The 23417-nt window shown below is 37.1% G+C and overlaps 1 protein-coding gene across 1 annotated transcript in view; it reads right to left on the bottom strand.

Annotated features, from left to right (window-relative positions):
- Positions 1 to 23417, bottom strand: part of AKT3 (AKT serine/threonine kinase 3) — a 154565-nt gene that overhangs the window by 66735 nt on the left and 64413 nt on the right. Inside the window, exon 3 of the mRNA XM_050894208.1 lies at positions 5652 to 5777. Within this exon, the coding sequence (XP_050750165.1) occupies positions 5652 to 5777 (126 nt within the window). The remainder of the gene's footprint in view (positions 1 to 5651; positions 5778 to 23417) is intronic.

The following is a 23417-nucleotide window of genomic DNA, read 5'->3' as shown; positions in this document are numbered from 1 at the left end:
AAACACAAAAAACTTAATTATGTTCCTTGAAGCTGAAAAAGATCATCCTTGATGCACTTCATCATGCTGGAAAGTCTTTTATTTCCAATACTCCAAAAAGTACTGAAGTAGCATCCATGTCTTTCTGTCATTATAACTAGTTTGCCATTTGCTCCTTCATGCAAAGAGGGAGAATGAAAATAGGAGATTTCCGCATGTTATTGTTGGGGTTTGCCTGGGTTTAGTTTGTTTTCATGGAAGACAGTAAAATTACACATCCTTCTCTGTGTTTCAGGCAAACACCCCAATTTTATTTATGCAACTGGGTGTATCACACCAGCAAAAAAACTCTCAGACCCGGCTATAAACTTTGACCTGCCATGCTCATACCAGGCCCTATTTAGAGATAATTGGAAATTACAGTATGCTATACTGGTGTCTGAGAAAGCACTGTCCATTAAAAGGGAAGGATGAGACCAAGGAACTCATTTTCATTCATGACCCAAGCCAACAACTGAATCCAAACTTCTAAGTCAAATGACAGAATACCAACTATACCACCTAGAAACCATTCATAAGTAATATGAAAGCCTCCCAAATAAAATTACAGGGCCAGTCTTCCAGAAAGCTAAACATTTCCCCATCCAACACAGACAGTAATATTGGTTATACACATTAGGTTTGAGTTTGAATTTCCATAGATGCATTTGCTTATGCAGTACATTAAACATACACTGCCTTTTTCTCCCTGCAAGTATTTTCAGTGTTGAATGAACATTATTTAGTAATTGCACCACTATTATTTTGGAATTAAATCTATACTGTAATTATAAGTATCTACAGTTACATGCTTATCTCTGGGTTCATGTCATCCAGTGTTGTGACAATTAAAAAAACCGAGACTTTAAACTTAAATCTCATTGAAAAGTTAATTGTGGAGTTGCACACAAGGTCACGTCTAATGCCGAAGTATTTTGATGCATAATTTAATCTCACTTAAAACATACATATATATTTTCCTACCCATTTCTTTAGAGAGTGTCTTCAGAATTCTTTATAGTCCTAACATTATTCCCCTGAAACCTTTCAATTTTCATGTTTTGAAGATTTTTAAATCCCCAAAATAATAAAACCTTGTCTCTGGCCCACTGAAAGATTAAGATTAGGAAAAAGTAGCACAGCTTCTCCATTTAGAATAGCCAAGGTTCATCGATAATCATTTCTGTAGAGAAAAAAAAATAAAGGAAAGGTTATAAAAGGTTACCTTCTCACAATAACTAAAATTCGCTTTTTCTTTTCAAAAACAAGAAAAGGGTAGCTGTACCACAGAGTGCTTAGAAAGCACTATCTTTCAAGATAGGAAAGAAATTCCAGGTGACATCATTTTTGGCCAAAGCTCAAAGGCTACTGTGAAGGGATACAGCTCTTCCCAATTATTCCCCACGTAAAGATCAAAATGAAGGCAAAGGGCCAATTCTTAGAGATATCTCATCCCAAATGTGCTATGTGACCTACATACTCATTGCATATGTGAGAAGTATTTTTTTATCAGTAAAGCCACAAATGCTTCTTACGTAGAACTGAAGTAGAATTCTTCCCCACTCTGCTTTCTCTAATAACGATGACTATCAAAGACCAAAGTAGTTTACACAAAGCAGTGTTGATTCTACTTATGCAACACTGAACCAGTTAAAAACAGCATTGTAAGGCCATGTTGGTTTTTGGGGGGGCCACTGAGGGTATACATCCTGTCACCCAGAGTATTAGTTTTGTTCCAAAGAAGCAGAATGGAGTTTTAAAAGCCAGGACATTTTTTTCAGGCCTCCGCCTGTACAGAGAAGTTATACCAATCGAATCCAAATTATTTTTAATCTGGTTCTGACTGCATAAATGCCTAAGCAAAAGCAATTTACATTAACATATTTTATTTTGCAGTTGAAGTGGGCTAGGAATGCACACCCACTCAGTTACCGTGACTCAGTCAATCAAGAGTATCTCTTTAAGCTACAATAGCTTGATTACTTGCAACTGCTTGTCTCTACCTGAAAAGAGCTGAACTGATTTTGAACCAGCCAATTCACGTAAGTTTGCACTTCTGAATTTATCTCTGAAAACCAGTATCAACCAGTTTTAAATTTCCACAATGAATTTCCCACCAATGTAATTACATTGCCTTTATTTATCTTTAAGTGTATGGTTAGATACCATGGCACAACTTTTTGTGAGTTTAAGTGTCAGGGCATGAGCATTAGGGAACTAAAAGCATACTTCAAATACACAGCTCTCTCAACTCCCATGTTAAAAAAAGAAGGCTGTTCGGTGTAAAATAAGCTGGCTCCACAGGAGAGAAACCAGAGTGATTCCTACACACTATCCAGTGTCACCAGATCTGGCTGATTTGTTCACCCCTGCAACCTTGCAGCAGCTTCGCAGATGCAGTGCGGGGTGCTCATCGCTGCCTTTCACATGTGCCTGAAGGCAGGAGAGCAGCAGCCACGGGGAGGCAAAGTGAAGCCCCTATCCAGGACACCGAGGGGCCAGTCCTGTATCCTTCCCCGGGGCTCAGCTCCATCCAGCCCCGCTCTGTCATACCCTTCAGTCAACTCTGTTACGCCTTCAGGGACATACTTATGCTCCAAGGAAGAGAGATCCCTCACCTCCATTTTAGGCGCACGCGGTTCCCCTGCGTTTTGGGCGGACGACACTGGGCTGAAGCATGCGTGCACTGCCTCAGGTTCTCCCTCTCTATGTAAAGCATCTACCTGTTTACACACCTGCTTCCCAATGCTTTCCCCCATATTTCCTCCCAGATCACCCCAAGCAAAAGGGATGGCCTCTGAACACTCCATCCTATGACAAAAAACTACACGATGAGAAAGGCTTTATTAACAAAGACATATTTAGCACTGCAAGCACTGTTAGCAGTATGTAAAATAACTTCATTCTCTCTGGCCTTCCCGTCATTCCTGATGGAAGTACGCGGATGACACAAGACCAGGGAGAGAGTAATGCTCAGGTGCGGGACTTTAAAGTTATCTTGGAAGAAATCAGGGAGCCACTCTAGGGAAAATGATATTATGCCTGGGAAACAGCCTTTTGCAAAAGTAAAGCTGGTGTCGCAGGAGTGGAAGGCAGCGGACACTGCTGGGAAAATATCCACATGATGGAAGTAACGAGTTTGACAGAGCTGGATATAAAAGTTTTAAACTACAGAACAAGTATACAAAGCAGAGCTGTGCAAACTTTCCAACGTTCAACTCCAACAGTACTACGAAAATAATACCACAGCCTTGGCCTTTTCTGCTTAAATAACAAGCTGTAAGCAAGAGCCAAAGATGTCTATCATTTGGAGAGCAAAAAGTAGACTGAGACCACACTCTCACTTTACAGATAGCTACAAAGATTACATGAAGATAGGACTGTAAAGACATATCTTTAAGTCCCTGCCAACCTAATCAAGATGGTATTAACAGTGATCTCACACTCCATCTGCCTGGCTAGTAATTTATGAAAAACGTACTTCACTATTACAGGAAAAATATGTTGCACTGCTTGTGGCCACAAACCTACTGCAGCAGCTCGGGAACTCTTGGATCAGAGGCCGTGAGACCAGTTCTTGACATTTACCAGGTACTGCTCATGAGATCTGATTCATTCATATAGCGATTTTGTTTGTTTGCCCTACTGATGATCTCATCTTCAGACAGATAAAATAGCTGATGAAAAACTTACAGTCCCTTGCAATTTAGAGTGTAATACCACACAGTTTTGCTTTTCACCCTGTGAATTCTACATAGGTACTTCACTTAATCTCATGGGAATCTTTTTATGAGTGAAAAATCTCCCTATTCTTGCACTGATCAGCAATCATTTCTGATTCAATTACTCCTTTTCCTGCCAGAAAACAGAAAAACTCATCCTGCTTACCAAAACTGTATTTCTTCAATTAATATTGCATGCCTGTTCCTTTAGATTACATTGCCTAAGAATCAGACTTATGGGGCTTGCTAGTTGCAGAAAGGATTTTTTTTTTTTTTGGGGGGGGGGGGGGGAAGACTGGGTAGGTAGTGGTGGTGATGGTATCATTTTGGAAAACAATATGAAATCTTCCAATTTCCATCAAGGCAAAGTTCAGGGGCAGCATTCTAATATCAGAATTACATAACATGACCTCTGGGTATCAAAACAACAAAAAAACCCCCACCAGTATCAACGCACTGGAATTAATTGCTAATTATGCATTTCTTCGCTTAGCAGAACTACCGTTTGGATCATCCTTCTAGTTGCTGCAGCAAAGGAAGGCAGGATATGTGATGAAGAACATGGTAAAGCAGGACAAAAAACCCTACTGTAGTTCTACAAATGTTCTTTCTGCTGCGCATTGGGAAAAAGTATCTAGGAAACTACTAACGGCTATAAATGAGTAGGTTAGGATATTCACAGCAATAACTAAGGAATAACAGCCTATGACCTAGTCAATTCCTACTCATATGAACAACTTAAAGACATCACTGCTTTTTACGCTGAATAGCAACAAGGTGAAATAAGCCTCTAATATTATTAGAAGGCTTACACGCTCAATACCATTTGCAAGACTTCTGTCACAATCAGAACATGCAAAGTTTTCCTCCTCTAGTTGTGGGACAAGACATGGGCTTGGAGCACGAGATTATTTTCTTACCAAATAAAATACCCAAATTACTTTGTATACAAAGGCTGAGTCAATCTCAAGAACAATTTTATCAAGAAAATAGGTAAATGCAGTCTCAGTACCATTTGTTCCATCTTCAGCAATGCAGATGAAGGGAACCCTTTCCCTAAGTACATATGCTCTGGTGGCTCCAATACTGCTCTATAAAACTAAACACTGCCATTTATTGTATTGCAGTATGCTAATATAATTTTGAAAGGAACTGGGTAAATTTGCTAGCGTTCCTTTGAAAGTTTCTAGCTATGACATCCACAACTCATACTCAGGGAGATTTTTCGCCCCCTTAGTTTTTGCTCTTCAAATACTTTCATTTCTGTTCAGAAACACTCTTCTACCAATCTCACTTTGCCAGATCAAAAAAACTACAGATTTATCTTTTAGAAACATTCTTGGAAAACAAGAAATCAAAAAGTCTTCACTTTATCCAACAGATACACACTTCGTAGCTTTGCTAATATATGCCAATTGTCTGATTGCTTGAAATTACTGATTAACCAGACTGGAGAGCTGATTACCTGATTATCCAAGAGAAAAATAATTTAGCATGATTTTGTGTCATTTGACAGTCTAGATAATTTTCTAATTAATTTGAGTTTTCAAGTGAATTCAGAGATACTACTGAAAAAAAGAGGCCAATGATCTGAATAAAGGTAAGCTTTCCAGGAATTTTCTTCTTATAACAATCATTTGTCAAATGTTATTGTTAGTTACAGACACTTCAGACACACACACACAAAAATGAGAACTTAGACTTCCAAAAATATTCAAAAAACAACCCATGGTAAAATCTTCAATGCTCTTGTAAAGATATCTTGTAGAGCTGGACATAAGATCAGTGGTGCACTGACACATGGCATCAAACTTGCAGTGTTACCAATAAATTCTGAACTACACATGAAGCAATATGTAGCAGATATTTTGTCAATATGCTGAGAGAATAATAAATACTGGAAATACGTACTTGCCACTGAAAAGTTGTTGAGTGGATATGGCAGATCCACATCCTGGGGCTTCTCCTTGTAGCCTATGAAAGAGCCATCTGTCTTTAGCAGGAAATATCTTGGCCGCCAGTTTTTTATATATTCTCCTAAAGGAGAAAAAAAAAAAAAAAGAATGTTCATTAGTACTGTAGAAAAAAACCTTTGATATAAAAAAAAAAAAACATATTATCCATGTCGAACATGAATTATACCAAAATCTTTTCAGACGTTTTCAATTTACAGAGGAAATCTTAACTTCCTTCAAAAGAAGAGAAAATGGAATTGCAATGGTAAGCCTGGACTATACAATGATGCCTCTGGAATAAGAAGCTACACACACTGTGTAGTAATACTCTATAATTCTAAATTTTATCACACTATACTCTTCAAAATCCTACATCTTTATACCTATAAACAGTTCGAAATTTGCTGCAGGCAAAAATAAGCACTACAGCTTGATTTTTAACAACAAAATGAAATCTAAACTACAACAAGGTAGAACATTTATCCTGCTGAGCCAAAGCAAAACCCATTAATTTCCTCAAAACATACACTAACCAAATACAAGAAGATTGGGGGTAATGGGAGAACCTACACAAAATATACTTAACAAATATATCTGAAAGCAAAAGGAATAAAAAAGAAAAAGTAGAAGCCAATTACCTTCTAAGAGGTAAGTCCACCAATAAACCCACCACCTCCACCTTCCCCCTACCCCAGTCTGAGCAGAAGATTCTGCAAGCCATGAAGTATTCAGGACCAGAAACATACAGAATAAGTCAGCAAAGACATGATAGCTTAATTAATGCCACTTATTTGCTATTTAAGGGTGAAAAATCTCTTTACTGGCATTATACTTTACAATGCCACACCAAAATCTCAGCAACAATTTCATTTTTAAAGTGCAATTACTCAGTTAAGTACAGGCAAGTTTAGATCCACCCAACTTTCCCTGTCTTTGATTTCTATCAGCTCTGCAGAGTAAATAACGTATGTACAAGTACTTACTAAGACTTTAAATAAGTCAGTATTTCATCATTATACAAGTGAACGTTTTAAGGAAAAAAGTGTATTAACAGTGCAGAATTTCCAGCTGTGCCCAGGACTTCTCACCGTTTGCAAAATGCTCAGAACTGACCAGTCCAGGGGCTGCACTGGTCCTGGGCTAAACCCAGCTCTTTAGTGCCATTTACCACCTCAGCACCCTGTTAGCTGTAGCTACGTAGCTTTTAGACAATTCAAAGGTCAGAAGGAACTTTACATCCATCTGACATGGAGATTACTCCATTAAAGGCTAATCTAAAAATTCATTAATTGCATCTTCACCTTTCCATCAGAGCAATCAACTAATTGTCACTGAAGTTCAACATGGGAATTGTTAATATGGCCTTGCTAAACTTGAGCACAACTTGTAAGGATTTTGATGATGCCCATGGCTTAAAAATCTAACTACAGCCATTAACATTTCCAATTTTCAACATGTATTTAAGTGGAGAAGCAGGGCAGGGAGTAGGATATGGAGAAGAGGAAAGAGTGAGAAAAATTAACACCAGGCTATTCATGCTGACTTATGTTTCCTGGCCCTCAGCAGCAAAACTCTTCCTATTTAGTCCTGCTTCTAGATAGCAGGGTACCTGCTTGATTTTGTTATCTAGACATTTTCATATAAGTAGAAAGAAAATTGAAAAAGTCAAAGTGTTACTTAATTTGACCACAAAATTAACGGAGCAGATATAGCACTTGTTACACTTGTATTGACTCAGAGCTTTCTGTCTCACATCTGTGGTGCTAGTTCAGCTGGAAACATCCCTACTGACACAGTCAGTCTGAACTGATTTCACAATGGGAAATCCCAGCTAACATAAAAGCAAACAATAAAAAAACAAGACAAAACAAAAAAAACGGTATGAGATATTTGTAAATGAGATAGTGTAATGAGAAGAAATATAAGTGCAGTATGGGAAAACAAATGTGTAACTTTAATATCAACAACAGTGAAAAACTATCATCATTACATGAAAAGGTAAAGACATTTCTCGAATTAAGTTTGCTGAATACTTGAAAACTAAATAATCATAGGCCTAAGTAAAGGTATGACTCATATTTTAAGAACACTTAAAATATGCCCTGCGATAAATTTGCTGAAATCTGCATGGACTCAAAAACTGAAGCCAAAACAGAACCTTACACATCAGATCATCCAATGTAAGTTTTAAAAATATTAACATCCTAGTTGCTTTCTTAAACAGACCATAAAGAGAATCTTCTGTACAATTCTAATAAATTATATTTTATTTAGTTGTAACAGTAAATGACTGTTACGAGAGAAAGTGCCTGTTACTAGGTTTAAAATCTATCAAGATCTTAGTCTTATCTAGAAGGTGCATTAACTGGAAGGCAGGCACCTAAAACTACCAAAGAAGAGTTCAAGGACAGCATGGAGAGAACACCAACATGCCTAAAACAGGTCAGCCATCTAATGGTTCAGGTTTCAAAGAGAGTCCTCCTTTCTGTAAGGAATAAACTGGACAGGGAGATAAGTAGACTCTGCTCTAAGAATCAGAGATGATAGGGTAAGTACACTCATCAGTCACTTCAGGAAAGAACAGAATCCTTCATTTACTTACATACACACTCTCCAGAACTAAACCTGTAGAAAAGGAGACTGTTCTAGCAGGTGCCCTTAGAGACCCAGCGCACACTTCCATGATCACCTACTCCCTCTTCTCCTCTGAGGACAACACTTTAGATTCCATTTGGCTTCTAGTAGGTACTCAGAATCTCTTAATCAGAAAACTGAGCAGATTTTTGATCATCTACTGAGTTACGCAGCTGATGTTCTGCCTGGAGAAAAACCATTAGAAGAGTATGACTAGCACTTCCAAGCTCCTCTAAAGAGAGCTAGCGACTTTGGACAAAAGCTAATCACAAGAAGATATAAATATTGAATGACGTATAAGTACCAGTTTATCCATGAGCACAGCTGTACCTCTGTCTTCGCCCTGCAAACTATAGCCAGACACAGGACATGTAATTTAAGAGCAATTGCAAAACACTATGGCTTCATAAGGATCCATATATTTCTTTCATAGACACGTTTCTTTGAAGAATGTTTCTCCTAAATGGTTCCCCAACATGAATCATGGTCAGACTACTTTTTCAAGATGTCTGTACAAACACACACACACAAAAAAAACCCTAGTTTTGTCTTGAAATGACCAATATTTCAATCCCTCTTCAAGGCCTATACGTGAATATTTATCATCTGCCCTTTATTTATTTTGTTATTTAATTAACAAATAGGTGAACTTTTGAAGACTAAAGTAAACAGTGGTATCAGTGAACAGTTCACTTAGCTGCTCAAGTGGTTTAATGGCTCTCAAGATGCACTCTAGGTGCTCTCTTATAACTGCATTCCTTCTACACAATCTGCTTAAAGACAGAAAAACATTTTAGTCCATACTTCTTAATAGACATCTGCTTACTGAACTGCTTTGAAAGAGAAATCCTCCATACAAAAAATACTAAAACACAGCAGAGTATTTGAAAAGGAAAAAAACACTTCCACATGTCTTCTAATTTACCAGCCCCGCGTTGGCGTGGGGGGAAGTGTATTTTACATTATGAGCAATATTAAATTACTTTGAAAGGTATTTGGAGTCTGTGTTTATCGAATACCTCAACACAAGCAAACAACAGGAAATTTACATCTGAAATTCATTAATTCAAGTGAAAAGAAATTCCATGAGAAAGGAGAAGTCCAGGCAGGCTAACTAAACCACAAGATATCCTGACAATTTAATGAAATGGAGCTGCAGTACTTAAAAAAGCAGTGGATCTGCCATAGAGAATTAATCAGTTTGTACCCTGCTTCCTGCTGAGTTAATGTAAGCTAAATGATTATTTTGCTTAAATTTACACCCTTCCAAGTTGAAAAACATGTTGTTTTAGGATCTGTTTATTAGACAGTAAGAAGAGGTCTCTAATTTCAACCACTGCAGTGAAGAAAGCCAAGTAATTCCTACATCATTTTAATTCTACTCAAAGTTTTTAAAGCTACTTGAAAAAAGGGGCACTAGAATATACATCTTACAGATATATACAGACAATAAATACATACACACACAAAATACAAATTTAGAATCAGTTCTAGGTTGTTGGGGTCTGCTTTTTTAATAACTACCAAGAGAATACACCCAAAAGATGAAATAAGACAGCAGTACATTCTTGAAGCACATGAAAATGCAATCTGATCTTCATGCAAAAAGAACCCTCATAACATGCAACTCTTTAATTAACGTTGTGTTTAATAGTACACTGGCTAACAACAGTAACAAAGAATGCTTAATGAAGGTTTGTTTAGAACATGACCCTCGCGGCTGGCTCTGTATTCGCCTCTGTACTGCAACCTTAATGATTTTTCTTTTTTGCCGTTGACAGCTAGTAACAAGAATCCTGCCTTCAGGACATTTCACAAAATATGTTTATTCTAGTGATGCAATGTTTGTAGTTTTGATACTGCTGAGGAGCTTCACAAAGAAGAGCTTTCTAAGAAACCATATGAGTAGTCAACAAATCTGTGTTAGACAAATGTATCACTCAAAGTTCGTAATTTTTTTACTTCACCTCAGAACTCAAACTCTCTCTTCAAACATATACTTCACCTCAGATTTGATGGTTGCTATTGTTAGTCTCACCACTTGTAATCCTTAAGCATATGGAAATTTAGCAATTCTTGAAAAATTATTCAGTAATTTAAAATTAATCTTATTATTTTTAAAAAACTGTATTTTTTTTTAAAAATCACTTTTGCAAAACATCTACATTTTTCAATATGTAAATGGTTTTAGAGGTGTGAAGGAAATGTCTTTAATATACAGTGCTGATAAGCAACAGAAACCTGAGTTCAAAAACTTGCTTCCTTAAAAGAAGCAACAGCTGCCACACAGACATAAGTGAGATTTAAGAGAAGGAGGGGGGAAAAAAAAAAAAGAAAAAAAGAAAAAAACCCAAAAACCTCCAAGCAGAGAACACCAAAAATCTGCCTCTTGTCTGTGTCATCAATTTACTAAAATGAATTTAACAGAAATAATACACAAATATTGTTCTCCCTTCTTTTTTTCTTTTTCTTTCTTTTTTAAGGCACTCTCTTTTTAAATCAAACTCCAGTTCCCCTACACTAACATTTAATAAAGAGGAAGAAAAAAATTTAATTTATCTAAGAGCATTTAAAAAAATTATGTAACAGTAAATAAAACAACTTAATCGTATGCAATTTTTCTTTAAAAGAAACAACTGTAATTAATGTCAGGTCAAGTAAAATATCAGAAGTAATGCCAGTGGTTTTGAGATTGAATTTACTTACCTTGGCCCTCTGAGGGCAGTGTTACCTAACACACGATTAGAAGCATCAGCAGACTATTTGATTAAGTCAGTAGACACTAGTAAATGTAAAGCACTTCTGCTAAATATTTACTTACTTCTGATTTCATAACAAATTTGCAATACAGTTCAAAGCCACTGTAAAAAATAAATGTTTAAAAAACCTAAAAAGTATACCTGTCCTCATGATTCAATACATGTCCTTCAATCTAATGTAAATGTGTAATTTTACGTCATGCAAAAGAATTGACAAAATCTTATTGCATACCAAAAAATTAAATTGTGATTTTTCCTAACGTGCCTTATAGCATTTTAAAAGCTATTTTTATTATATATCCCCTCCCAAGTATTTGCCGGCAGTTCAAAGAAAAGCAGAATTTTGAACTAATGCTTTCTGATTCTGTCTTTTATACTGTAAGACAGTGATTATTTATTTATACTAACTGTTTTCCCACAGTTCCCAGTAATGCTAAATGACATTTTGAGCACATCTGTACTTAAGACAACTGAATTTTTCCAGTCACAACTGAGAAATAGGAAGCATTTCATGCTATGTGTGGGCATCGGCTTATACCACAGCTAAGCTTCCATTAAGTTTCCTGCAAATTGGGGAATTAAGGTGAGAAAGTTCAAGTGCCCTTCACTGTCCATGACATCGCAACAATCCAGTGCAGACATAAAGACCAGTCAATTTATGTTCAGCTATTCACAGCTGTGTGGCCAGAAACCGGTGAAAACCACCCAGATGTTAAGATTTTGCAGAAGGCAGCAAGCAGCCTCGGGAACGAGCTCTAGCAGTTCCTCAGCTGAGCAAGGGCAGAGGAAAGCAGGGACAACCCTCTCTCCTCCATGCCAGCCAAGATGCACTGAAGGCTAGGCAAACAGTAGGATCTTTTTTCCTGAAGCAGTAGTAGGTAGTGATCAAAGACAAGGGCTCCTACTAGTAAAAGAGAGTACTTCCAAGTGGAGAGGTGCAGTCACCAGGCAGGGTGAAGCCACAGAGCGGCTCTCCATGGTCTCCGCATGCACCTCTGCAGCTAAAGTGACAGGGAGGACCACCCTCCTCAACAGAAAGTTTTTCCCTGCTCTTACTGTGGGGTTTTCTTCCCCCCAGGTTCTGAATGCAACCTACAAACATGTTCCAGCTAGAGGCTCACTAAGGTTCAAATCACCAGCTGCCCTGACTTTTTCATTACGACTACTGGAGTGAGTCACTGTCCTATCTTGTATAAATGCAACAGTACTTCAGCTCCTGCTGTTTATTCAATCCTTTCCTGTTGCATTAATAATCTTTTCTCTAAAATATTGAAAAATCTAGAGGAAAACATTCAATAACAGAGAGACATACTGCTATTCAAACGCAAATGCAGTTTTGAAACTGAGCATCTACAATATCCACACAAAATTATTGATGTGTTTTGGCATCTCATGGAAAATAAATGCTCATAGCACATACTCAATTTTCATATGCACAAAATTTTGTCCTTTTAAAAAATTGTACCAGAAATACTGACTTAGCTGACATCCTGACAAATTGAGAATTGACCTTTACCATGTCCATTTTGAGCCAACAGGAAGAAAAACTTGCCAGTTTCAACATCACTCTCACTTCCCCTTCATTCTTGAAGGATAAGAATTAGAACAATAAATAAATTAAATAGAAGTTGATTATTAGCACATGCTGTCTGGAATAACAGAGTCCTGTATTGCATCAGCATCCCTGAAAAACAAAGGAGATCAATATTTTCTAAATATGCCTGCTATTCAGGAATGGAAAACCAAGGTCTATATCCTGGAAATATTTAGGGACACTGCTCACATTTTCTAAATTTCTCTCTTGCATAAGGCTTTATAGGATCACAGTCCAAAATGCTGCACTATTTAGCTGCTTCTCAAAGCAGTTTTGTAGTTTTTAATAGTGTTGAGATGTATTTGTGGTAAATGCAAAAAAAACATTTTAGAATATTGTCTCACATAATTTTTTTTATAGCTAAAAACCTTCATGTTCTCAGTACTTTAAAATATTTATAATTTTTTATATAGGACTATCAGCATCAAGCGGTACTTTGTGTAACAGAAAAAATACGACTTTCCTTTCTTCTGTTTTTATCAAGTGCTAGTAGACCAAAGGATCTTTTTCAGATTTTGAAAATACTTGAAGAGTAGGACAAGTATACAAATATTCATCTATAAATTACACTGAATAAGAGTCAGCTACAGCAGCAATGATTTAAGCTCATGTACTTGGTACAAACGTATATATTAAATCAGACAATTAAAAAGTAAATGCTTTTTACATGTAGCTAAGTTGAATTAAACATCTTCGTAATATTCTCTACTTAGAACATTCTGTAAAACAGCCAACTCTAGTTTACACAAGAAATCTCAAACTTTCCATTGTTTGCAAAAGAGTATGATAAGTTTGACAACAGCATTATCATTCAGCTGAGTTTCTTTGACAGACTAATGTGTTGTCAAAAATTATGTGACTTTCCCCTCTTAAAACTGGTATACTTGCTAGCATGTTTTCACAAAGCAAACTGTCTCACTTTTAAAACTGGCACATCACAATAATTTTAAAATAGCTCCTCTGAACTTTCTCCTTGTCACTAGGTGTGTTTCTAGCCTCAGACCTTGCCCGGTGCCAAAAAGCTAGCATCAACATTGTTCATCTACATTACTTCCTCAAGCACATCGCTAAAGCCAACCTTTTTGCTTTACCAGTTAGCCCGCATCATTTGCAAAGAATCAGTCCAAGATATGCAGAAGCATTCCTCAAACTGCTTGAGTTGAAAGAACAGCTCCATTACTGCTATACACATCAGGAGAACTTTTTGGTTGCATGACATGCTTCAGGGTAAGCAGCAATGCAGCACTACTCAGAGTAACTTGGGCTTCACACCAGCAATGACAGAACACAGAAAACGGCACAATTCTGTGGAAAAGAACCAACAACCCAACTACAGGCAAAAAGCAATTCTCCATTTGCAGTGCTGTTCACCTCTGTCTAGGCTCAGATGCAGAAATTGGTACTTGGGTAGGAGGCAGCCACACCTGAATTTTCAGTTAAAATTAAGTTGACATAATCCAAAACTGACTTCTTCCACTCTGCCACAGTGATGATAAAAGGGGACATCAAATGCTCCCATCAGCAGTTATTATTATCAATGACCTACAGACCTGATGCTTATTAGATCTAAGACAGAAGACACAATAAAAAGGGGTTCCTTCACTTTCGGTGAGGGCTTGGTGGGAAGGGGTGGTTAGGTTCATTCAGATAATATTTAAGTGATGCTGTGACTGACCAAAAAACCTGATATGTACTGATAACCGGAAGACAGATCTGTAATCCACAGCTACAGTGCACCTCAACCACGATTTCATTTTCCATTTTTCAGTTCAATACAGATATCAGAACGTTGAATTTCACATAATATAAGAAAATTCATTATTTTAAAGTTTCCATTTTTATTTTTAAAGGAAGAGATCACCTGGATAAGACAATGCTTTCGTTTAGCCTTTCTGGGCTAACAATTTCCCTCCATGCTTGTATCCTTTTTCACGTTTCTTTCACATTATCCTGGAAACTCATCAGCAGCAGAAATCACCGAACAAGAAATAGAAACGACTTTAGTGGAAGAAAGAAAACTGTATTCCTATAGAGCGATCAAAATTTATTTTATGTGCAACTGTCAAATAGGAAAATGTAAGTTATGTCTGACCAGCTCCTTGCCTTTGGAGAAAGAACTGAAAATAAGATCAAGTGAAAGAGAAAATTAGTTGCTAATCTCATTCTAACCCCTAGCATTTACTTGTCTACTATATAATGCTAGACAATCACCAATTGGCACTTTCTGCATAAGAAAAGCTCAGGATGCAATAGTAGGAGTATGCAATGTATCAGTCTTGAGGTAGACAGACAAAGCTATGTAAGAACTTGTATAGCACCTGTCCACCAAATGTCTGAGACTGAAATAACTGCATTACTCTTTCTACTTCCACAAGTACCAAATTTATTAAGTTGTTGGGGTTTTTTTAAACTCACCACATGGAGAAATCAAAAGTTTTCTTCCCTGCAAGAAAAGGCTCTTTTTAGGAATAAACAACAGAGGGAGGGAAGATATTAAACTCCTGAACTAATTAACAGAAGTAAAGGAGGCGGTGGGGGACAATGATAATTAATATGTACCCTCCTCCTAACCAAATCTCCACGTACATTCATTCTGTATATGCACACACAACAGCAGCATCATAAACCGTCTCAAGTTCTTGCCATTATTCAGTTCGACATCTGCACATGTTTATGCGTCTCTCCAAACAACCTCTTGAACACCCTGCTGGAGCTGTCATTTTTTTCTTCTCCCTATCTGGCAGATGGCAAGTCAACAATCGGCATCAACAGCAGCCGAATATCTCCCCCCTCCATCCGACCCCCCTAAACAGACACAATAATAACTTCTTTGTGCTTCCCCACAATGCAGCTGCTTAAACCATTTCGCTACAAGGCTGCTTTGCCTTAATAAAAAAAAAAAAAAAAAAAAAAAAAATCCCTTCTGTCAAGTCTAAAAAGCAGCATAATGTTAAGCAAGCTAAAGCCACAGCACAGCTGCAAACGGGCAGACACATTGACAGCTCCTCCCTTAACAAAGCCCTGTGAATTGAAGGGGGTTCATCTGAGGCTCACACAGTAATTAGTATAAAAAAGTCCGACAGCCTCTATTATGCTACGAAAAAAAAACTGGACAGAACTGGGCTGCTGTTTTGCGTCAAGAGTTCTGCTGCAGAGTAGATAAATCATGTTGGGTTTTTTTCCTCTCTTTTTAAAGACAGTAATAAGGAGGATGAGAGAAGCTAATTTGAAAACTTGGACACAGTAATTGTACCATATGGTGAGCATTTATCCCTTCTGAAATACACGCTAACAGTCACTTACATGCACAGTGCTTTGTTTTACAGTTGTTATTCTCTCTACCATATTCATAAAATGGATCTGAATATCCGATACTCCAGAGAAGTTGGGTGTAATTAGCAGCAAAACTGCCTGAGCTTAATATATTGGCCTACCATAGCAATCTAGTTAATTGCAGAAAATCCCATGCCCCCAAATTTAAATAGTGTCCACTTCAAGGATTTTTTTATTTCTCTCAAACTGGCTAAATATCACACATAATAAAGTTCAGAGAAGTAATTTATTGACACTAATACTCCTTGATGCTGTTGGCTCTAAAATGCATGAGCAGGAGGTATTTTCCTTTTCATCCATGCAGTATAGAGGAATTAATTCAAGAACCATTTAACAGTAACCACAAAATATTTCGGTTCCATCGTACTTGGGAAAGGAATTGCTCCGTAAACTTAAAGGTGAAACTGAACTTCAGCACGGGACACAGGAGGGAGACAAAGACTTCAAATCCAATCCCCCACCTCCACCCTCATTTTCTTCCTGGATCGTATTTTGCAGTATTTTTGTTAGCAATCCAAACATGTCATTCATAAGGACCTTCAAAATTTGGAAAATATACCATCCAGCCCTCAGGGTCTGCTTGCTCTTTACCACATACTTCCAGCTTTTCACCCTGTTCATGCCACCAAATCATCCTGGAATCACAGAAGATAAGGAACCAGTTGAGTGGAGCTGGGAAAATGTAGGCTTCTTTAAATAAAGGAAACACTGTAGTTAAATGTCAAAATTAATAAAACTTAGAAGTACTGCTTACACAAAATAAGACATAGTGAACTTCCAAGCAAGGGAAATAAAAAACTCAAGCAAAATAAAAGATGAAAATTGGGTGAAAAATTAACCAGATATAAAATGAAGTCTGCAACTGAGGATAATGGTATTTGTGAAGAACCAGAATGGTTTCTTTCTATCAGTCTTTACCTCAGAAGACAACAACAGAAATCTGCTTCAGGTAACAGACAAATACTTTCACTGTCTCTGGATCAAAAAGGAGGTATTGGAGCAGAGTGCTAGGTACTAAAGAGTCCCAGAACTAGGCAGAACACATCCACAATTACTAAGAAATTGTAAGTGAGGTGAAAACTACTGGCAAAAACCAGCTATCGTTCAATGATGACAGTTAAACTGAAGGATTATAAATGGAGAATTACACCCCACACCCCCAAGAACTAAAAAAGGTTAAAAAAAAAAAAAAAACAACTTGAAAATTTCAAGTCAATTGGCTGGATGGTAATCACAGAAAACTCTTTATAATTCTGTTTTTAATCATACACTTAAATAACGCAAGCTGACGTAAGATAAACAATGCAGCACTGCCTTTCAGTAGGAAAATCATGCCCATCATACATATGGGATTTCTTTAAGAATGTCAAGAAAATAAAATGGATAAAGACTAACTGACACAATTTATTTCATCTTTTAAAAAGCTTTTAATAAGTTTAAGGAAACTGTAGTTGTATGGATGAAAAAAGCTGTGTGGTGGAACAGAACAGAAATAGGAAATTGGGTAAAAGGAAGAGAGCGAAATAGGATTACATAGTCAAATTTCAACCCGTGATGCTCTGCAGTTCTCTGTTAGGAACACTTTTAGTTAATATATACAACAATGATCTGGGATCACCACTGCATATACTGCAAGACAGTAAAACTACTCAAGTTTATTAAGAATGTGAAGAATTTCAGAGTGGCAAAGCTATGCCAGTGAGCTGAGCAACACCAGATGAAATACAAGAAGAATTACTTGAATTAATAAACAGTTACAGGAATAACCTGAAATACTCATACACTGTGTTAGTTTTAAATTAACCATAAAGAACAATTAATGTAACCTTTGCTTAAGTATGCAGTACTGAGAAGAAAGAAAGAAAAATATCATCATTTGTAAAGTTGCACAATTTTAGGAACACGGAAAATATTATTATTCCATGATAAACAAATAAATTACAGTTTTGCTAACTATATTAAAAAAAAAAAAAATGACAAGAGAACAGAAGGGCTTCAGAGACAAAACACACACAAAAAAAAGTAACCGGAGTTAGAGAGAAGCAGAGTGAGGAGAGAAAGACTGGATTAGGCTTCGGTTTCAAAGGAAGGACTACAACAAAAGGTTTTAATGACACAAATGGCCAACAGTAGAATACCAGTCATCTCACAGCAACACATTTTCAGAAGAGTTCAGGAACACATTTTCAAACTTTCAGCATCTACAGTTCTAGCTGGATTCAGTAACATCACCACGTAACTAGCAGTTTGCACCATGGCAATGCCAGCCACTTTCCCACCAATTCAGCACCCAACACCTACTAGCACCTTTAGAAAAAGCCAGCCTCTCCTTGAACGCTGTAAGGCATCTCCAAATTTGTGCGAGCACTTTTTCTTAAAAAATTAAAATCTCACATTCAGGAAATCGGAGTAAACATTCAACATAGGCAGGTTCTTCCTTTAATTGCTATGCAGTTTTGTCCTAGCACAAATCTGGTACTAGCCACGGAGTCCTGATGGTGAATGACAGTCCCAGTCCTTGGCCACTTTGGTTCACCTTAAATACAATCTACTACCAGCTCAGTGCATTTGGGAAGGTGTGGAACACTTGAGAAGGAAGTGTGCAGTGCATCCCATGGCCTGCTCCACTGCGTCAGCACTGGCATCCACGCAGCTGAGGCAGGTCTACAAAATGATCTAACCAAAAACACACCCCAAGAAAATAGGTTTTGACTAGATCAAAACAATTTCACCTCACTATAGAGCTAGTATCAGCACAAAGGAGAGACGCAGAATAACTGGCTGGGGGCAAGAAAGATGCAAGAGAGAAGGGGCATCAGCATGAACTTATGCAAGATTAACAACTGATTAATTGGACTGCTGGTCTACCTCGTGATTGCAATTCTTGTTTTCCAGTTAAGCTAGAAAATCAGCTTCAGGCGATTCAAATTTCTAAGATCAACTGCATCTCTAAGCAACGATACCATGATAGTTCTGACACAGTATTAAACCAAGAATTTCCCTAATATAATTTCACATTGTATACAAGCAAAGTATATTCTGACATATGTGTCAGAATATATTCTGACAACTTTTTCTTTTCACATGTACACAGAAATTATAGATACAAAATATGTAAACTATAAGGAATATGTACAAATCTCTGTACTCTGGCAAATAATTGAAAAATCACTTAAAATTCACAATTTGAAAAAAGCTAGAAATACAATAATTTGACATGTATTTGTGAAGTAGTTACTACAATTTAATAATATTAACAAAATCTTAGCAACACAGAGATCCCAATATAAATTCATATTTTGAGTTAGTCGTGCAATACTTCACATACTAGAAACAGTGCCAAGAAGATAAGAACAATTTGGTCAGTAAAGTATTTTCTTAAATTTGCAGACTATAATTAAAGTAATAGAAGCTAAAAAAAACAACTCAAGTTTTTAACCTCAGGATTCTACATACTTCTAAAATATTTCACTGCCTTAAAATGAATAAAACTGCTCATAACACCCACATAAGAATCATAATACAGTTCAATTTTAATATAACTAATTTACAGTATTTTATCTTGCATTATTATATTACAATGGCAATAAATATTCAGGCAAGTGAGGTCTTAAAAAGTCTTCTGCTTCAAGTTTTTCCAGTCCTCTGAATTAACAGAAAGCTTGACTGATAAGCAGAAATGCAAAATTCTCAACCCTGCAATTTTACTAGCACAAAATTTTTGCCTCATTTTCAGTGACTTTAGAAACTTTTAAAACAGAGCCTTAAATTAGGAACCCCAAAATTCCAGCCACAAGATGGAACTGAAAGATGACTGATCTGGATAAGCTATATAAATTTATCTAGCCAATCTCAGAATGAGGTTTGCTACTGTTTTTCCGCTAACAGACACACATTTTGTGGTTTCTCTGCTATAAGCATACATTTTTTTTTTCCTAATCTGAATTACTGAAAAGTTTTTAATGACTTAGCCTCCAAAATAGTTTTGATGCAAAAGGCAGTCTAATAACTTACAGGATGACCTTAAAGAGATCTCAGCAAATTCTACAATTATTTTATTCGATGCAGAAGTCAGATTTCATACAAAAGAAAACACTGATAATCTCCTCCTACATCTGGCCTTCCTGAAATTCTGATTATACATACAATAATTAACTGGCACCAAATATTTAACATTTGTGACACCAAAATAATAGGGACCAATAAGACACTGTAATTTTCAAAAAATATATTTGCATCACTATTGAATTAACTAAACAAATTTGATATGGTTTTCGTGGATGTTTTTTCCTCTAGAGAGTAAACAGCACAATTTTCTAATTAATAAAAACAAAATGGAAACTGACTTACAACACTGACTTCAAAATCCTTGTGAGTGTCTGTACTGGTGATGTCACAAATGCTGTCACATCTGAGCGGGTATTGTCTGTAGAAGGTTCAGAAATGTCCATTTTAATCAAAACATTTATTAGAGGTAGTTGTGTCTTTTGTTTTTATTTTAATGAATTACAGAATTCCTTAAGAATCATGGTTGCAACTCCCTTTAAAAATAATTAAGTAAAATCTAAATAGCTGAAATATAAGGATCTGATTTATAATGGATATAGAAACCCATGTAAGAGTTAGTGGAAATCCATACTTTATGCTTCCATCGGCCTTTAATAATGATGTTTGCATAAGACTGACGTTAACACTCACATCTCCTAATTTGCTTAAAATGAACTATAAATTACTTCCTCAGAGTACTAAAATGCCAGAAAACACAATTTCTCCAAGCTTGCAGTTACTTTTAAATTAAACCTTTTAACTTCATGATACTTCAAAGCCACGTATTATTTTCCATTTCTCCCCACTGCAAAACACTAACTACTAAAGAATTATTTTTCTTACATCAAGAAATCCTCACATCACTGGTCCAAATCCCAGAGACAGAGATGTGGACACTTGTTCACTTAGATGCAAGTTGTGTCTGAAAAAAACCTTCTCCTTCTCTCCTTTTTCTCTGTGCAATTTGGGAGCATGGCACGGCCAAAAGGCCCATGCTGTACGATGGGAAGGGATTTGAGCTGTGTAGGTGCCTGAAGAACTCTTAAAGATTCATCTTCCTATTTAGAGCATTTATAGCGTAACTATTTATATACTTAAGTTCCTTTTGATGCAAGTCATCTACATTCTATAATCATTTCTGTACGTCCCCAGTAAAGATAACCAAAGAAAGAAAGAAGCCTTTCCAATAAAGACTTACAGTGAGAAAAATAAATTCAGGTACAGAACTTCTTAAAACATCTTCTAAAATTTCCTATCTGTGACATAAGAACTGGAACAAATGACAACGGAATAAAGCAATGCTTTTATTTCAAATTCCAAAGAGGGGAAAAAAAAAAAATCTCATGCCAGAATGAGGTATGAGGACATATGGGCAGTCTATCACCTGACTACCAAACAGCAGTACTAAAGCTGACACATGTTTGTTAATCCTGAGAGGTAAAACACTGCTTTGTCTTCCGGGGGTCATGCTGCAGATGAGTGCCCGTTATGATGCTGATGCATTTTTCCATGCTGACGTTCCCCAGGGAATTTGAGTTCCCCATCGGGAAGAAGCGACACAAATTTTTCATCTCCTCTAAGAGTCTTCCATATTTTTGTTTACCAAGTGTGCACATAAGAATAGCAAGCATCAGCAGCACAGCTGAAACAGTTTTAACAAAAGCTTTTCTTCTGGATGTCTACAGTTTAATTCAGTTAAATTTTATACCAAGACTATTTAGTTTTCAGTGACAGCTTGATCTTGTACCAACAGATCACAGTTTGATAGGGAATGACTGAAATTTAGTGACATGATTATTGGTTACAGACAGCAAGCCCTCTTCAGACAATCTGAGATGATTAAGGGGAGGAACATTTCGCAGAGATCTGGCCATTCTCTAATGTACTTTTTATCTCCATACGGGGCAGAATAAGGTGAGGTCAAGGGATCAATGATCAGTAAGCTACAGAAACACTCTAGTCCTCTACAAATTTCTTATTCTCCTGAAATAAGTCTGTTTTCAGACTCCTCTAGTTCCAACAAAACCCCTCAGAGAATCCCAGGTGCAATTTTTCATTATACCTCAGCTGATTCGGCTGAGGAGAAACCCTGCCTCTTCCTCCTTCCAGTCCTGCAGTCCAGTGGTCCTCCTTGTCTGATCTGCCACTTGTCCAGCTCACTAGTCCAGAAGGGGGGGGAAAAAAAGGGGGGGGGGGGGAGCGGGGAGAAGGGCAAGAATAGGACAGTTTCCTGCAAGGTCAGATAACTGACCCCATCAGCTGGCAAGTCATATTCTTGCTAAATTCATCACAAGGTGGCAAGGGGGATATGTTCCAGGCAGGGTCTAGCTGAACCTCCTCCTTCATTAGCAGCATACCATTAGATCTGATTAGGTATTATAAAAAGAAAACATCCTCTGGATACCATTTTCAAAACTTCCCTCCCTGACACACTGGGCATCTGTTTAAAGGATCTGGTTATGTGAGTAACAAGTGGGAGGGCTGTATGTGTATCTATTGTTGATTGTACCAGCACCAAAGCAGACAACATACAGCTTCTTGTTGCAGCCTCTGTTTGTGAAAGGATGGTCCTGCTGCCCAGTTGCACCCTTCGTGCACATTTGCTCCTTAGGTGGAAGTGCAGAAATAGTAACACTCCTGCCTTCATTTAAGGAGGAAAATTAACAGTGACTTACACAATACTTTTAGCTCGCTCGCTCTCTCCAAGTCTGCATTTGTGCTACCACAATCACAACTTTTTTATTCTTAACCCAGCAACACTCCACACACTAGAGAAAGTGCCTTTACAGTATCTTTAAACAACTCCATTTACTTAACATGTCAAAGCAATATTAAGAAATTACTTGATTACCATGAATCAGTACCTTCACATAGAAAAGTGTAAAGGACTAATGGACTTAACTTAGTATAATGAGAAAACAAAAATACACAGCAAAGGAAGTATGTGGACACTCCACATCCAATAAGACAGCTCTAACTGTCCGTCATATTGAGTACGAAAGCACCAAACTGCTGGCAACAGCAACACCCAGCTAAGAGAGACTATGAAACACACCAGGAACCACAGTAATTTTATCTTTTAATACTGATACAGTGTTTCTCAAACAGCATGTCAGCGGGGACCTCAGCAAAGAACAACTGGTTTTTTACTGTTTCATTTGAATAACACTCTGAGCAAGTCTTGGACAAATTCTCAACAAGTTTACATTTCATTACTAATCTGAGTATCTCATGCGCACATCTGTATAGGACATTTTGTGATTTTTATTCATGGTATCATATATTTTAAGACAAAAACGAACATCTCATCATTTCAGTATGACCTCGTCAAGGAAACACGCCACAGCATTTTCCC

The sequence above is a fragment of the Gymnogyps californianus genome, chromosome 3 (assembly GCF_018139145.2).
Source record: "Gymnogyps californianus isolate 813 chromosome 3, ASM1813914v2, whole genome shotgun sequence".
Classification (NCBI taxonomy): domain Eukaryota; kingdom Metazoa; phylum Chordata; class Aves; order Accipitriformes; family Cathartidae; genus Gymnogyps; species Gymnogyps californianus.
This window is presented reverse-complemented; position numbering and strand designations above follow the sequence as displayed.